Source organism: Typopeltis vanoorti, chromosome 5, assembly GCF_054136105.1.
Source record: "Typopeltis vanoorti isolate ZY-2024b chromosome 5, IOZ_Tvanoo_1.0, whole genome shotgun sequence".
NCBI lineage: Eukaryota > Metazoa > Arthropoda > Arachnida > Uropygi > Thelyphonidae > Typopeltis > Typopeltis vanoorti.
Genome location: NC_143553.1, coordinates 71,886,572 through 71,904,151, shown reverse-complemented (window position 1 = coordinate 71,904,151; position 17,580 = coordinate 71,886,572). Strand labels below are relative to the sequence as shown.

Sequence of the window (17,580 nt, the reverse complement as noted above, 5' to 3'; positions counted from 1 at the left end):
TATATTTGTAGTGAATATTTTTGGAATAAAGAGAAATAAATGTAGTTAATACTGTATAAGCATAAGTAAGACTTAGTTAACAAATGAAAATATTGTTACAGAATGTGACAGATATTGTATTTTCAGAAAAGATAGAAAAAGAATTAAGGGAGAGGTATTATTATCAATATAGCCAACATAGAATTGCAATGCCTTGGGCTAAACCTAAAAAAATTAAAATACTGATGAAACTACAACCAACCAAATCCTCTGGCTATGCCTCTTTCTGAGTATATTCCCCGTCAGAAGGCATTCAACCACCAGACTTTTAGCAACTTTCTGGAAATGTGAAGTAACACATGTGTGTTACTTCTCCATATGTGAAGTAACACATATGGAGAATGAGGCTTGGTATTCATCACACCCCCCCCTTCTTCAGAGGAAGAGTCAGGCATCTAGAGTATTGGTCATCATATGATGAATGAGTTTCATCAATTTCTAATACCATCCCTTTGCTTATTGGAGACCTGAAATGGCCAAAAAATTTATTAGGATTTCAGAACAGTGACCTGGTTTGCTTTTCCCTGTATCTTCCTACATGTAGTAGTGATTTTTTTTTTTTTTTCAAATTTAATTTGGACATCATGGAGAGACATAACATTTCTTTTCAAGAATACAGCTCACATAATTATTCCATGCACTGTCCTAGGCTAAGAAATGTTAGCCTAGGCGATGCTACCTCGACTCGACTGGTTAAGAAGCACCTGAGATCCAGGTGCTTCTTAACCTGGATCTCAGTGTGGAATGTGGTGCAATTCAAATCTGTGAAAGATCTGACTTGTAGTGTTTCTAAAGAGCATTACCATAATCAAAACAAGGTATCACTAGAAATCAAAGATGATGTGAATGAGCAGATGAGTGGACTAGGTGAGACAGATGTGGTTTAGAATGGAGAAGAGAATATGATAACAGGAAAGTAAGTTGGACAGAGAAATGGAGTGAGCCATGAAAGACAGGGGGACACAGTGTAAGGAGAGTGGATTCTGGAAGTGATAATGAATGTACATATGTGATATAAACACATATGTACATAGGAACGAAATGGCTGGGAATACATGGGGAACTGAGTTGAGGTAGCATGACTATGACTGGCTGTAGAGTAAGAAATGAAATTTTATGCTTATTTACGAATGACAGCAGTATTAGAAATATGAGAGATGAAATTGTTACTTTGAGTTTATAGACCAGAATATAGTTAGAATAAGTGAAACATAGTTGACTAAAAATGACATCTTGACAGGCAGAGAAATGGAGGCATATAATGTTTCTCGAGAAGATAGGAAAAGCAAGAATTGAGGGGGGAGGTGCTGCTGAGGATAGCAAGGTTGATATATAAGGAAAAACAAGTGGCAGTGGTATTGAAGCAGTATGTAGAGGTTGATACAATGAGATAGCCGGCCTGGTTGGCCAAGTAGTCAGCGTATCCACTCTCCAGCCAAAGGCTGTGGGTTCGAATCCCGCCATGGGCATGGATGTTTGTGATTGTCTGTGAAAATACTAGGTGGTGGTAGATGGCATGGGTGGTGATGATTGTAGTTGCCAAAGATGGAGAGTTGTAGGGTGGGCACCCTCCCACCACGATGCATCTTGGGACTCCCTGGAGGTGTCATGTAATAATAATAATACTTGATAGGGTATTGCTACAGGACAGGGAATGTGGAAGGTGGAGACAAAGAAATGTATAGGCAACTTGGCTTGGTGAGCAAGCATTGGATGATCATTATGGGTGAATTCAATTATGATAATATTGATTGCAATGAAGAAATAAGGTGATAACATCCTATAACAGCCTCTCAAAGGAACTGCCAAAAACCATGGAAATTGGGCCTACAAAGCAGCATCAATCCTGCCATATATCCAAATGTAATGGACAAAATATCTAAGATACTTAGATATCAAGACATAAAAGTAGCTTTCATCCCTCTCTGCAGTGTCAAGGTTTTTACATCCTACATAACTGTTCTATTCTCCTCTTAAAAAATCCATTGTTCTTATGGCATATGCTATGTAGGACAAATAAGCTGATCCAGACAGTTTTTTTTATATGTTTGAATGTGTCAAAGATATTGAAAAGAAAACACAAATTAGGTAACAAGTGTGTTAAATAAGGGAGAATCATATACAGTGATATTCTTTGACTTTGTAAAAGTGTTTAATAGATTACCACATGACAATTTGGTGTACAAATTGCACAGGATAATAATAATATATGGTATAATAGTTAGTGGATCAGAGATTGGCTCTCTCTGAATGATATGAGCAGGTTGTGTATGATGGACCAGTGTCTCAAAAAAAAAAAGAAAAAAAAAAAAAGGAAGGTAACCAGTGGTGTGACTCAGGGTTCTGTTCTTCAGCCCATGGTGTTTAACTTGTTTGTTAAAACAACTGAAGATCCCCAGTAAACAACTGTGGATCTTCAGTTGTTTGCTGATAATGCAAAGTTGGAAAGAATTATAAGTAGCACTGCTGATGTTAATTCCCTTCAGGAGATTTTAATAGAATTTTTACTTGGACAAAAGAGTGGGGTTATAGTTTTAATATCAATAAGTGCAAGGTGTTGCATTCTGGAGTGCAGAAATATAAGTCTGTGTACTATATTGATTGTACAATACTGCAGGAAGTGGATGAGATTAGAAATTTAGGAGTGATGGCAGTAGACTAATGTTTAGAGGGGCATATTGATACTGTTGAAAAGACCGCACATTGTAGTGGTGCTATGATAAGAAGTACTCTAACATGCAGGAATTAGGAAGTGGTTGTGCTACTATATAAAGCACTGGTCAGGCCACACTTGGACTATTGTGCTCACATCTGGTCACCTGGTTTTCAATGTGATATGGAGATATATCACGTTGTCTGGAGAAGGTCTAGAAGCAAGTTATCAGACTTGCCTCTGGACCGTCTCAGACAATATCAGACTTTGGAATGCTTAGTATGGAGTGAGGTTAAAGAAATGTGGATTACAGAGTTTGGTGGATAGGAGGCAGAGAGAGAGATGATATGATAGACACATTTAAGTTAGTGAGAGGATTTTATCAGGTTAATCCAGAGGAGATTATAATAAGAGTTGAAGGTGAAAGGGGAAGAACCAGTGATCATCCCTGGAATTTATGTAAAAATGTGGTGAAGAGGGGGGTGTGAGGAGTAGGATTTTTACCTAGACAATTGTCAGTGAATGGAATGCATTACCAGAATGTGTAGTTAATTCGAGGGGTGTTAAGAATTTTAAGATTCTACATGATAAATATGTTGCCTGTTGAATGAATCTCCCATGATGAGTCTGCCAACTCCATGGAAGGTGTAATGATAATAATAATATTATTATTATTATATTTTATTGCAGCTGTTGTTTGTGTTATTGTAGGTTTGGCAAAACTGGAAGGAATGTAAAATGATAGTACTACATGATAATATATATATATATATATATATATATATATATATATATATATATATATATATATATAGTCTATGGTGAAATACTTTATAACTAAAGATGTAATAATAACCATTTAATAATACTGTTCATAATAATGGTATCGGCTGCTAGATTGGTGGTTTTAAACATGTTGATAAGAAGAACATTTGCTTTTTAAATGAAAATTTTTCTTGCATCTAATATTTTCTTGTATTGTAGCTGATGTTTGTGCTATTGTGGGTTTAGCAAAATTGGAAGAAATGATGAATACCATTTTTGCTGAACAAAAAGACATGCAAAATGGACCATCTCTAAGATGGTTAGTTTCTAGTGTTGGGAAGATTTGGGGTTTGTACAGAGTATGTGGCCATACAGGTGAAAAGTAATATCTTGAGTGTAAGGGGATACTTTTTTTTTTTTTTTTTCTGGTGAGGATATCTTGGTGCATGCACATTACTATAGAAGTAATGTGTTTCTGCCAGGAAAGTTGTTTTGTACCGATAAATGTTAGGCCAGGAGGAGAGATCTAATGTAGACTGTTCAGCTGTGTGCTATCAAAGATAAGAGAATACTAAGGTCTTTAAAAAAAAAAAAAAAAAAAGGACAAAATTATATTTTGGAAGCATTGAATGTGACTAAGTTGCCATCACCCTATTGAAGGATGATATAGATTACACCATTTAGGGAACTGCTTGTAGAAAATCATAAAGCTTGTTGTATAAGTAGGTGGAATGGAGACTGCTATTATCTGGAAAAGTATGAAGAGGGTTTGAGGTCAGGAAATAAAGGTCTTGTGTATTTGAAGAGGGTTGATGACATAACAGTGCCTAAAGAGACAAAGAGAAAGAAACAGACAGAAACAATACTGTCTACCAGTACACACAGTTGAATGATCAGAAAGAAAATTGGTGATCCAGCTACAAAGGGTTAAAGGCAGACCATAAGGTGACAATATGCTGAGAAAAATCCTCTGTACCAGGCCCTATGAAATGACTTGGCATATTCAAGTGCAGCAGCTCAGGTTTCTCCAAACCTTTCCATAGTTTGTGTCCAGAAGTGGGTGATGTAGGTGAGAAGACCTGCTGTGAATTTTGGATGGTTAGAATCCTTACTGGTAGTTACAGGTTTAGTGGCAGTTCTCCAAGTGGTGAACGAGTTCACTGGTGGGACTTTCTTCACTTCCTTAGATGCACCAAGGTGATGCAAATAGTTTCATAGTACACTATACAGTACTAACTGGAATTACATCTGCCATAGTGGAAAATATCTCTATACAAACATGTGAAAGCTGTAGCCAATTCAGCTGAATGTTTCTTTAGCAAACAGGCTGATATTCCATCTGTCTCTGTATACAACTTCTTCACCAGGTTATGCAACAGCTCTTCAACCTCTAACTCTTCATCCAATGTAGAGTAGCACTGTGCACCTTGTTACATACACCTGGTTGATATATATCTTAGCAAAGCGAGCACTCATTAACCGAACAATCTCATCAGCTTCTAACACTCATGTACCATCTGCATTCAATAAAGTTATTCTTTCACATTCATTCCTTCTTTTGCTTGCAGCATAACGATAAAATTATTTTGAATTGCCTATTGCCTTTAGCTTGCACATAGCCAATTTCTTTTCATGCAGTGATTTAGCTTTCCTCACAATACTTGTTAGTTTTCTGGTCTGAGCTTTATATATTTAATAACTCCTCTCACTCTTATTCTCATGATGTTCCTTCCATGTCATCTTCTTTTAGTGGATCTCTTGCTTAATAATGTTACACATCCATTTCTCTCCCAACTTATTTATTCTTCGAACAATAGGGATACATTCAGATACTGCCTTAAAAACTTTTTCAAAGATTCCCATGCATTGCAGTAACTTTTACCAATTTTAGCTTTGTAGTTGAGCATGTAACCTGTTTTAATCAGAGTATCAATACAATTAGATACTTTATAAGAAAGCACAGCATGATCACTCTCACCAATCGGTGGTAAAATAGCCATATTCATAACAGTGACCTCCTTCTGACACTGTGAGCAAATCCAACATTTGACCTCGAGTTCCTTCTTTCACATGCTGCTTGAGCAAGGTGTCTCATAACAATTCAATAAATTCCTCTTCTTTCTTATTAAGATTTTTCTTCTACCTAATCAATGCACTTGTAATAATAATCATTGTACTTGCCTCAGCAGCACATATACTAAAATTGGAACGATACAGAGAAGATTAGCATGGCTCCTGCATGGATGACATGTGAAATCTTGAAGTATTCCTCATTTTTGCCTACCTGGTTAGCCGAGTGGTTAGCGTCTCCACTTTCCAGCCAAAAGGCTGCAGGCTCGAATCCCAATGTGGGCATGGATGTTTGTGATTGTCTGTGAAAATACTAGTGGTGGTGGCAGATAGATGGTATTAGTGTAGATGATGATCATAGTTGCGGTGCGAGGTAGTTGTTGGAGATGGAGAGCTGTAGAGTAGCTGAACTCTCTTGATGAGTCTTTGGATTCCTTGGAAGTGTTACATAATAATAATAATGATAATAATAATAATAATAATGTTTGGAAAATAAAGTCAACCATGTTGATCATTCATTTGGTAAGCATAAGACTAAATTGGCGATGCATTTGTTTCTTCCCTGCAACTGAGCTGCCAGGTCTATACCAACCCTAACCATATATTTCATTCTGTTAACCCCCACTTCACCAAATACACTCAAACTCACTGCTACATGGGATATTGTTACCATCGTTGTTTTCTTGTTTCTACCCTAAGTGGACTACCCTAAGTCATCTGATATCATTAGTAGTACTCCTCCTCCTTTCCTATCTCTTCTGTCATTCCTAAAAATACCATACCCATTACAATCGATCCCACTTCCCACATTTGATTCTGATAGCCAGGTTTCACTAATGCCAACAATCTTAAGCCACGTCATATTCAATAAAGCAATGAACTCGATCCCTTTGTTTCTAATGCTCCTAGCATACCATACCATAGCATTTGTGTATAGACATAATAAATTACCACCTAGCCCCGGGGTCAGCAACCTTTTGAGTCGGAAGAGTCAAAAATTACAATTTACAAAATTTCAAAGTTTTTAAAGAGCCACAAAATTTTTTCTTGCCAACAATAAATAGTACTCGCATAAATAAAGTTTTTTTGATAAAAAAAACTAATCTATTTATTCATAAGAACTATTTATTCATAAGAAAAAATATCTATTTATTCATATATAAGTGGTGTTTTTCACAACAAATTAGATAATATATATATATGGCATTATTAGATAATTACTTATTATTTAAGTAAAAAATTAAAACAATTAAACATTTACTTACAACACTAACTTGTACTTCAATAACAAACAGTTGAGCAAACAAATTCAATGGGAGCGATGGCTTTGCATGGTTATTCAAGTAGAAAATTTAAACTTTACTAAACAATGTAACTTGTACTTAAAATAAAAAAAACAATAACATACATTTGAGCAAACAAATTCAATGGGAGCGTTGGCTTTGCATGGTTTTAGAAAGTTTGGATAAATTTGGCTCATAACTTGTTGTTTTAAGTTTCAAACACGACTCTAAATTTTCATTTGTTAGTTGGCTTCTTACTTTACTTTTAATTATATTCATGCAAGAGAACGCTTGTTCGCACGAATATGTCGATCTGAAGATAGTCAGCACTCCAAATGCCAACTTCTTCACCTCACTGTAGCAATCTGGAAGACTATTCCATGCGTCGAATATAAGTGCCTCAACTCGCGGCATTTCTTTTAAAGCTGTCCACTTTTGTTGCGTTACGTACATACATTTCTGGACCTCCAACTCTTCCAACTTGCTTTACAACTCTGTAAATTTTCCACTCCACAATGCTTTACTTTTTAAATCGATCAATTGCATTTCTAGAGATCCAGTATCAATTCCAAATGGCTCAATGTGGATTTCGTTACTATTTGTGTTGAGAGGATTTACTATGAATGCTAGAGTGGTTTTGTTGGTTTTGAATTGCTCAAATCTGTCAGCAAATTCATCTTTAATTTTTTTTATAACTGTGCTGAAGTAATTCGTGTCAACAGTTGCACTGGTTTTATCGCGATATTGCTTTAGAAATTGAAAATGAAGTAATTTACCGCTCTGAATATCTTCTGCAAAAAGAATTAATTTTTCTTCAAAACAAACCAATTCTTCTACCAAAACATAGGCTGGGTTTCCCTTTCCTTGCACTTTTAGATTCAGCTCATTTAATTTCGCTGTGATATCCACCATAAAGTAAAATTTTTGCAACCATTTGTCGTTCTCTAATTCAGGGTGATTAATGCCTTTTTCATTTAGGAATGTATTTATTTCATTCAAGCACAAAGCAAAACGTTTCAACACCTTACCTTTGGAAAGCCATTGCACTTTATTGTGAAGAAGGAGGTCAGAATACTGAGTCTCCATTTCGTTTAAGAATTCTTTAAACTGACGATGGTAGAGTGCTTTTGACAAGATGCTGTTAACAATCTTGATTACCAAATTCATGACCTCAACTATTTCGGCCGGAAATGTTTGGGCACAAAGCGCTTCTTGGTGTATTATGCAGTGAAACGTAAGAATTTCGTGGTTTATTTTGCTCTGAAGAATCGTTGTTGCCCCTTTATTTTTTCCTGTCATACTTCTGGCTCCATCAGTTGCTATTGAAATGATTTTATTTAAATCGATCTTATTGTCTTCAAGGCATTTTTGCACGGCATTCGCTATATTTTCCCCTCTAGTTTGTCCCGAGAGCAGTAGCAATCCTAGAAGTTCTTCTTTTGGACCTTGGGAAGACATATACCTGACAAAAAGGGCAACTTGTGCCGTGTCTTTTATGTCGCAAGACTCATCTATAGCAAGTGATAAGGCAGAAGAAGGTTGAATATCTTCCACCTGCAAATATGTTACATTTGAAGACATTTTAGCTATTCTATCTTGTACTGTTTTAGCGGATAGTGGCAAATCTTTGATTTTTTCCAAGATTTCTGGTTTGTTTTTGAAATCACAAAACAGTTCTTCAGATGCACGTATGAAGCAATCTTTGACATACTCACCATCTGTGAATGGGTTGCCTTTTTTTGCAATTTCTAGTGATACCGCGAAGCTTGCCAGATTAACATTACTTGTAGATTGCGTCCAGTTACTTAACATGGAACTTGATTGCTGTTTTTGTTTTTGGATCTCGTCGACAGCTTTTTTTCGTTCTTCGCCGGCTGGATATTTACTAGCAAACTGAGTATGTTTTTTAGTGAAGTGTCTCTCTAAATTTGATTTCTTATTGTGTGCGAGTTTTTCATGGCAAATGAGACAAGTCGGAAGGCCATCTGAGTTGCATATGAAAGCGAACGACTCCGTCCAATCCCGATTGAATTCTCGATGCTCTTCTTCAGTTCTTCTCTTTTTTTTTTGTAGATGCCATGCTTGCGGTGAAGCTGTAATAAAGAATTTTTAAAATTATTATTTAGGTATCCAAAACAGCAGATGACAAGTTTTGCAATTATTTACTATGTCAACGTATACCTAAGTAAATACATACGAGAAGCTGGGCATAATGAAATATAATTTATCAAAAACATTTTATAACGATATTTCCCAATTAAAAATACCTACCTAAATAAAATAAATAATTCTCTAATAATTTAATTATTAAAATAAATAATTTAGACACGAAACACTGTTTGTCTCACTCTCTCACGTACTGATTGACTATAAGTACATAGTTTCGTCACATCTGTGGTCGCCTCCCATGTGCGGTGATCGCCGACTGGCACGAACGGACTTGTCAGGACGTGTTTATCACGGCGCAGTCTGCACATTTTAGTTTTTTTTTTTTTTTAATTTTGGCAAATATTAGATACTTAGTTTACGAGTAAAGGTGTTATGCCCAGCTATGCCGAAGTCAATGAAAATTGCCAAACATATAAACAATCTAAAACTGCAAATACCTACCTACTTTGATCCTCAGAGTTTGAAAATAGGTTTATTAAATAACAATTTATAGGTACTTACACTTATAATTATTATTTTAACGCTAATTTTTAAATAATAAAAGCTATAAAATAGATAAATAATAAAATAGGTAATTTATTAAATATATATTTTAATAAAAACACTTTCGCGGTAATATCCAACAGTAGTACTTTGTTTCTTTTTTGACAATGCTTATTGACTTCAAAAAAGTAGTTAGGTATCTTATTTGGAAAAAAATATGTATAATATCTATTTTAAAAATATAATACTTATTATGTTACCTACCTTTACTTCGGTTTTTTTATTATTATTATATATATATGTACATACATAACTTTGAGAAGATAATTCGCTTCTAACTCTTTTACTTGAAACAACAAACTATACGTCACAGCCAAAGCACTGGTGAAGACGCCAAATTGTCTTGTGTCGAAAGTGAATTAAAACCTACATAGAAACATCTGACAACGGCGTCATTCGAGAGCTTCCGACGGACTGACGACAGTGACGATGCGTGTCACGGGGGAAGGGTGCGGTGAAAAGCGAGTACAAGTGGCTGAGAGATAGAATCAGTGCCTAATCCTCGTTAATCGATTCAGAACGATTTTTAAATTTTTTTTTTTTTTTTTGATAAAATAAATAATATTTGCGTATGGAACTAAAGAGCCGCCGCTTCACATCCAAAGAGCCGCATGTGGCTCGCGAGCCGCAGGTTGCCGACCCCTGACCTAGCCTATTCTTATAATTAGATATGCAATCTATTTGGTCTTATTCTAGAATTTTCTCTTTTCCCTCCTCAGGCATACTTATAAACCCAAAGTATATTTTTTCCCCTCTTTGCCACATCCATAACTATGTTCGAAGACATTCATATCCTTATCACATTTGCATACCATAACTGAATTTTCACATGCATTTTTACCATTCCTCCCTTGTTGATCCAGTTTTCCTGACTCTGCATTAGGTCTTATACCAAGAAGTAATTTCTCCTGGCTCCTGATGCCAAATGAATTCAAGTGAGGCCATCCTTCTTATACAAGTCTTAACACAAACACATCAAACATTAAACATCTAAAAATTCACATCCATTTCTACTCCACAGCATGCAAATGAATTTATTTGCTATCATCGCCCTCCTTCTTAACTCAGTACTGTCACATCTGGGTAGCAATCCTAGAATTTTTGCTTTCACACTTTTCTCACATATCACCAGATATTCTTAAGGAATGAGCACCACATTTGGCTATGCCCTTGACCTGGTTATTGAATGAAAGTCTTGCAGTGGGTAGGGTTCCTAAGAAGTGGAAAGAAGTCAAAATAGTACCAGTCCACAAACATGGTTCTAGGACAGATGTCTCCAATTATAGGCCAGTCTGTATAACTGCGGTTGTAGTCATGGTGTTGGAGAGATTTGTAAGGAATAGAATACAAGATTGGGTTGATGGACAGAATAAGGAGAATAAATTTCTTAAGTTGTTAAGGAACAACATTCTTATTCAGTATGTAATGGAGAGCACATGAGAGTTCATCATCATCGAATTCCTGCTGTGTACCCTCAAGTGGTGTACAGGATATGATAGTACTACATGAAAATTTTACATCATTACTAACTTCTTATCTACAATTTTCCTCCAAATCAGTCTGTTACTTGTAGGTAGGTTTCTGTGGTTTAACAGTTCATAAGAATGATTCCGTTAATTGGATCACATATTTATTAAGATAAATAACAATAAAAAACCCGACAAGTTTCGTAAGTCGTTTGACTTACGTCTTCAAGGGTCAAAGGTAACTAAGAGTTTAAACACAAAAAATTAGAAATTACTCAAAATAGTTCATTCTATGCAGTCATGGCTGTCTAACTGTTTATTAATTTAAATATATCTGAATGCAGATTTAGTACATTGCTAAGTTTGAACAATGATGCTGGATGCTGTCACCTTCTGTTGTTCACATTATCCGAGGTCTGACTTGGGTATATTTTTTATCAATGCTAACCAAACTTGGTGTAGAATTAGGCCCTAGTTTTTGTTGCATTGCAATGGAATTCTAAGCATGTTTGCAGCTTCTTTACATTGAAAACAAACATGTCTTCAATGTAAGACATGTTTGTTTTTTTGCCAGAGTACATTATGGCCAGTGGAAGTTGTATGGTATACTAGGCCTGATTTGTGTTCTCTTCTTTTTTGCACGTCTTTTTGGTGTTAGTTCATGCAAATTTCCCCTGATCTTCCCGTCTGGCCTATCTAGCAGATGCCACAGGATCAATGAATTTTATAAACACCTGGTTTTTTAAACGGTGATGTGGAGGTTTTGAGGGATGTAGAAATCTTGAAATTTTTTCCAGCAGTAGAAAAGCAATGTTGTTATGTTTGTTTAGTAATTTGGCCATTTTGTCTGTAACATTCTTGATGTATGGAAGCATGATTGCGTTCTTGAAATCTTGCTTTTGTGAGATGCTTGTAGGAGTGTGTTGAGGATTCTTTTTACTGTCTTAGGTTCATAACCATTTTTTTTTGAGGATCTGTGTTATATATTGAAATTCTTCATTTCTCTGTTTTTCTCTGCTGGAAATATTATAAGCTCTGTCCCTTGAGGTTTTAATTAAACTTATTTTTTGTGAGGGGTGGTGGTGTGAGGCTGCATTAAGAAATCTTCCTGTGTTGGTGGGTTTTTCTATAGATGGAGAAGGATAATTTATTATCTTTTTCATTGACTTCTATTAGGATATCAAAAAGGGAAGTTTTTTATGTTCTTCTTGTTCCAAAGTAAATTTTATGTTGTTGTGTATATTATTCAGGTAATCTTTGAAAGCAGTTAGTTCTTCTTTTGTTCCTGGCTATATAATGAAAATATCGTCTACATAGCATATCCAAATTTTCGGTTTTTTATGATAATTGTTTAAAGCATTATTTTCAAAATGTTTCATATATAGGTTAGCTAAAGCCAGAGAGATGGGGAAGCCCATAGCCAGTCCTTCTTTTTGTTCCCCAAATTTGTCTTGATACATGAAAAAAAAGTATTTTTTATGCAATGATTATAAAGTTCTACGATGTCCGGAGGAAAAAGGTCTTCAAGGAGATTCACTGTTTCATTTCATGGAACATTTGTAAACAGGTTGATTACATCCAAACTTGCTAAGATGTCTGAAGGTCCTATGCATATATCTTTTACCTTCTCAATAAAATGTGCATTGTTCTTAATGAAAGATGTTGTTTTTCCTATGCATGGTAAAATCATGTTGGTGAGGTGTTTTGCCAAATTCGAGGTCAGAAAGTCATCTCTTCCATCCACTATCGGTCTTAAAGGAATACCTATCCTGTGTATTTTTGGTACACCATATATTCTTGAACATTGCATAAAAAATACTTTTTTCATGTATCAAGACAAATTTTGGGAACAAAAAAAAGGACTGGCGATGGGCTTCCCCCCCTCCCGGGCTTTAGCTAACCTTTAGCTAATTTTGAAAATAATGCTTTAAACAATTATCATAAAAAACAAAAAATTTGGATACGCTATGTAGACGATATTTTCATCATACGGCTAGGAACAACAGAAGAACTAACTGCTTTCAAAGATTACCTGAATAATATACATACACAACAAAATAAAATTTACTTTGGAACAAGAATATAAAAAACTTCTCTTTGTTGATATCTTAATAGAAGTCAATGAAAAAGATAATAAATTATCCTTCTCAATCTATAGAAAACCCACCAACACAGGAAGATTTCTTAATGCAGCCTCACACCACCACCTCTCATAAAAAAAGAAGTTTAATTAAAACCTCGAGGGACACAGCTTATGATATTTCCAGCACAGAAAAACAGAGAAATGAAGAATTTCAATATTTAACACAGATCCTCAAAAAAAGATGGTTATGAACCTAAGACAATAAAAAGAATCCTCAACCCTACAAGCATCTCACAAAAGCAAGATTTGAAAAACACAATCATGCTTCCATACATCAAGAATGCTACAGACAAAATGGCCAAATTACTGAACAAACGTAACATCAAAGTTGCTTTTCTACTGCTGGAAAAAATTTCAAAATTTCTACACCCCCCAAAACCTCCACATCACCGTTTAAAAAACCAGGTGTTTATAAAATTCATTGTTCCTGTGGCATCTGCTACGTAGGCCAGACGGGAAGATCAGGAGAAATTTGCATGAACGAACACCAAAAAGACATGCAAAAAAGAAGAGAACACAAATCATGCCTAGCATACCATACAACTTCCACTGGCCATAATGTACGCTGGCAAAAAACAAACGTCTTACATTGAAGACATGATTGTTTTCATTTGTAAAGAAGCTGCAAATATGCTTAGAATTCCACTGCAATGCAACAAAAACCCAGACATAATTCTACACCAAGTTTGGTTAACTGATAAAAAATATACCCAAGTCAGACCTTGGACAATGTGAACATGAACAACAGAACGTGACAGCATCCAGCATTGTTCAAACTTAGCATTGCACTGAATCTGCATTCGGATATTTAATTTCATGAACAGTTAGACGGCCATGACTGCATACAATGAACTATTTTGTGTCATTTCTAATTTTTTGTTTTTAAACTTTTAGTTACCTCTTCCCAATGTCAGGGTCACCGCCCCTGACATTGGGATGCAGCATTGTCAGTACTGACACAAGGTTGAAGCCAAATGATGACGGAAAAGCTTGTGATCAGAGATTTGCAGATGGCAATATGATTATATTGTGTACGTCTGTAATACTGCAGAGCAGAAAGCAAACGCAGAAACTACTGCTCTACCTTATCTCCAGAACAACCACCATGGCGAGCAAACCTTACAATTGGCCCCAAGTTCCCGGCGTCCCTTAAATGGGACAGGGGTGCGAAGAACTCCGGGCTCAAAATGGTGTCCACTTTTAAAATTGCAACTTCGAATATCAGAACTCTGTATGAAACTGGCAAATTAAGAAATGCCACAAGAGAAATGAAGAGGCTGGGCATCCAGATTTTGGGAATTTGCGAGACAAGATGGCCAGGATCTGGAAAGTGTCAAGAAGATAATATGACAATGTATTACTCTGGGAATGATGAGAACAAACATCGACATGGTGTAGCTGTAATAGTAGATGAAGAAATCAATAAATCAGTAATAAATTGGATTCCATTTTCTGAAAGGATAATGCTGTTACAACTGAAGGGAAACCCCATTAACATAAATATCATCCAAGCTTATGCACCCACAGCTGACAAAAGTGAAGAAGATGTTGAAGAGTTTTATGAACACCTAAAAGAGATTAAAAACCTAACAAAGAAACATGATATAAACATAGTGATGGGTGACTTCAATGCAAAAGTGGGAAGAGGGGGGGTGATGGAGAAATTGTTGGCGAACATGGCTTAGACACCAGAAATGACAGAGGAGATCGCCTAGTCCAATTCTGTCAGGAAGAAGATCTAACAATAGCAAATACCTGGTTTAAACTTCCACCAAGAAGACTATACACTTGGAAATCACCTCAAGATAACCAACATAATATTGTCAGAAATCAAATTGATTTCTGACAATATTATATTATATCTGACAATCCCATAGTTGCAGAAGTACATCTTAGATTACAATCAGCTAAAAAATCACAAAAGAAGAAAAAGAAAATTGATGTAGAAAAACTGAAAGACCCGAACATAAATAAAAGTGCCAAGACACAGCTTAACCTCCGATTACAACAGATTAACATAGAAGAAAATAAAAGTGTGGAATCTCTTTGGAATAGCTTAAAGAATGCCATCGTAACAACAAGTATTGAAGAAGTAGGTTATGTGAATAATATAAAACAACAGGAATGGATGACAGATGAGATTCTTTCTCTTATTGATACAAGAAGAATGTATAAAAACAAAGACCTAGCCAGGTATACAGAAACACATAACATCATCAAGAAAAAAATAAAAGAAGCCAAGGAAAATTGGATGAAAAATTTATGTACTGAAATTGAACTGCTTCAAAAACAACATGATAATTTCAATCTGTATAAGAAAATCAACGAAATTTCTGGAAAACTGAGGAAAAAGCAAATAGTGTCTCTAAGAGACGAAAATGGAAAAATAGTTCTAGAAGAAGAGAATAAAGCACAGATTTGGATAAAATATGTAACAGAACTTTTCAATGATACTAGACAGAAGCCTATAAATATAAAAGATAACATTCAAGGACCAGCAATCATGAAATGCGAAATAGAGAATGCTATACAAACAAGTAAAACAGGAAAAGCCAGTGGATCAGATGGTGTGCAAACAGAATTTTTAAAATTAATCGAACCAGATAACATCAAACTTCTTGAAAAACTATTTAATAAAATATATGAAAGTGATGAATTTCCATCAGATTGGCTCAAATCTACATTTATCACTATCCCAAAGAAACCCAAAGTGAATTCCTGTGGTGACTTCAGACTTATTAGTCTAATGAGCCAAACATTAAAAATATTTTTGAAAGTAATTCAGAATCGCATTTATAGAAAAAGTGAAGAAACTCTAAGTGAAACACAATTCGGCTTTCGGAATGGTTTTGGTACTAGAGAGGACCTTTTCTGTACCCAAATATTGATACAAAAATGCATAGAAAAACAGAAATCTGTCTTTATGTGTTTCATAGATTTTGAAAAAGCATTCGACAAAGTCAGACACACCAACTTAATAGAAATCCTTCAACAAATAAGGCTAGACGAACAAGACATAAGACTAATAACAAATCTGTATTGGAATCAGTCAGCTACCGTTCAATTAGACAACATTACCACCAGTGATATTAACATCAAAAGAGGAGTGAGACAAGGATGTGTACTCTCACCACTCCTGTTCAACATATATGCAGAGGTAATCTTTAAAAAAGCATTGGAAGAATGTCCAGAGGGAATCACAATAAATGGAAAGATTGTTAACAACCTACGATATGCAGATGACACCGTGCTAATTGCAGATAACATTATGGATCTCCAAAAACTCGTTGACAGAGTATACATAGAAAGCCAAAGAATGGGAATAAATACAAGAGGGCGCTAGTGGGTCAAGCGCTACGAACGTACTTTGAAGAGCTCCTGATTCAGATAAGTTTTACTAGGAATAATTAAGTATATATGCGTAATTGTTTAAGTAAGAGCGGCTATAAATGTTGTACGCTACCGATATTATTAGTGTGGGTTTTTTTTTCTTGCTTAAACTAAATACGAAAACATTAATATTAGACCTAGTAACCTGCAGAGAAAAAAAAAATGGCGGCTGCATTGTCATTCCATGATTTTAATTTGGATTTCAGTAGGTTCGTTAAGTGTGAGGTCTGTTATATGTATTCCTTCGATTACATAAATGATTTGTGGATGTTTAGTGCGGATGGAAGAAGGGTGTGTGCGAAATGTGACCTGAACGAGGAATTGATGAATGCGAATATGAAGTTGATGACAGAAAGTGCTAGTACCGATTGTGTCGTGAGTGCACGCTTGAAAGAGAATGGCGAGAAAGACAGGCGAAAAAATGTTAAAAAATCAGGAAAAAAGAAAAAGAGCGATTTGACAACCGTAACGGATGTTAAAAGGGACGAAAGTGAGGCGGAAAGAAACGAAATTGAGAGAACGAATGAAAGTAGAAATGGCGTGGTGCAGAAACCGCAAGTAAAAAAAATCGAAAGAATGAATGATAGCGAAAAAAGAATGACTGATGGCGAAAGTTGGACGCATGTTGGAACGAAAGTACTGAACCAAAGAAAGATGAATGACAGTAAAAGTGAGAAGAATGATAGCGAAAGTTGGACGCATGTTAGTCCGAAAGTACGGAAACAAAGAAAGATATGTGAGAGTGAAAGTGAGAAGAATGACAGTGAAAGTTGGACATATGTTGGACCGAAAGTACGGAAACAAAGAAGGATGAATGAGAGGGAAAGTGAGAAGAGAGGGTCGAGAGTTAGAAAGTTAGAAAGATTTACTGATAGAGTGAATGTGTCGCGAGGTTCAGAAGGTGAATTGGATTGGATGAAGCAAGAAATGAAATGGATGAGGAATGAAATTAAGAGAATTCAGGTCAAAACTATTAAAATAAATCATGATGGCATGAAAGAATTAACAAAAGATGAGCGAGTGGTGTTGTATGGCGACTCCATTATTAAAGGTGTGCTA

General features: G+C 35.6%; 1 protein-coding gene and 1 non-coding gene across 2 annotated transcripts; one reads left to right on the top strand and one right to left on the bottom strand.

The window, feature by feature from the left end:
* The first annotated feature begins 5,630 nt into the window (after positions 1-5,630).
* Positions 5,631-5,735, top strand: LOC150106519 (U6 spliceosomal RNA). The gene has a single exon (XR_016548396.1). It is a non-coding gene; the product is annotated as a U6 spliceosomal RNA (small nuclear RNA).
* Positions 5,736-7,296: 1,561 nt separating this feature from the next.
* Positions 7,297-8,109, bottom strand: LOC150106518 (general transcription factor II-I repeat domain-containing protein 2B-like). The gene has a single exon (XM_090393019.1). The coding sequence runs from the start codon at positions 8,107-8,109 to the stop codon at positions 7,297-7,299; it is 813 nt and encodes a 270-aa protein (XP_090249145.1).
* Positions 8,110-17,580: the final 9,471 nt, after the last annotated feature.

Bases quoted from the DNA above. Each gene is read 5' to 3' on its own strand.
- LOC150106518 (XM_090393019.1), bottom strand. From the start codon at position 8,109: ATGACAGGAAAAAATAAAGGGGCAACAACGATTCTTCAGAGCAAAATA.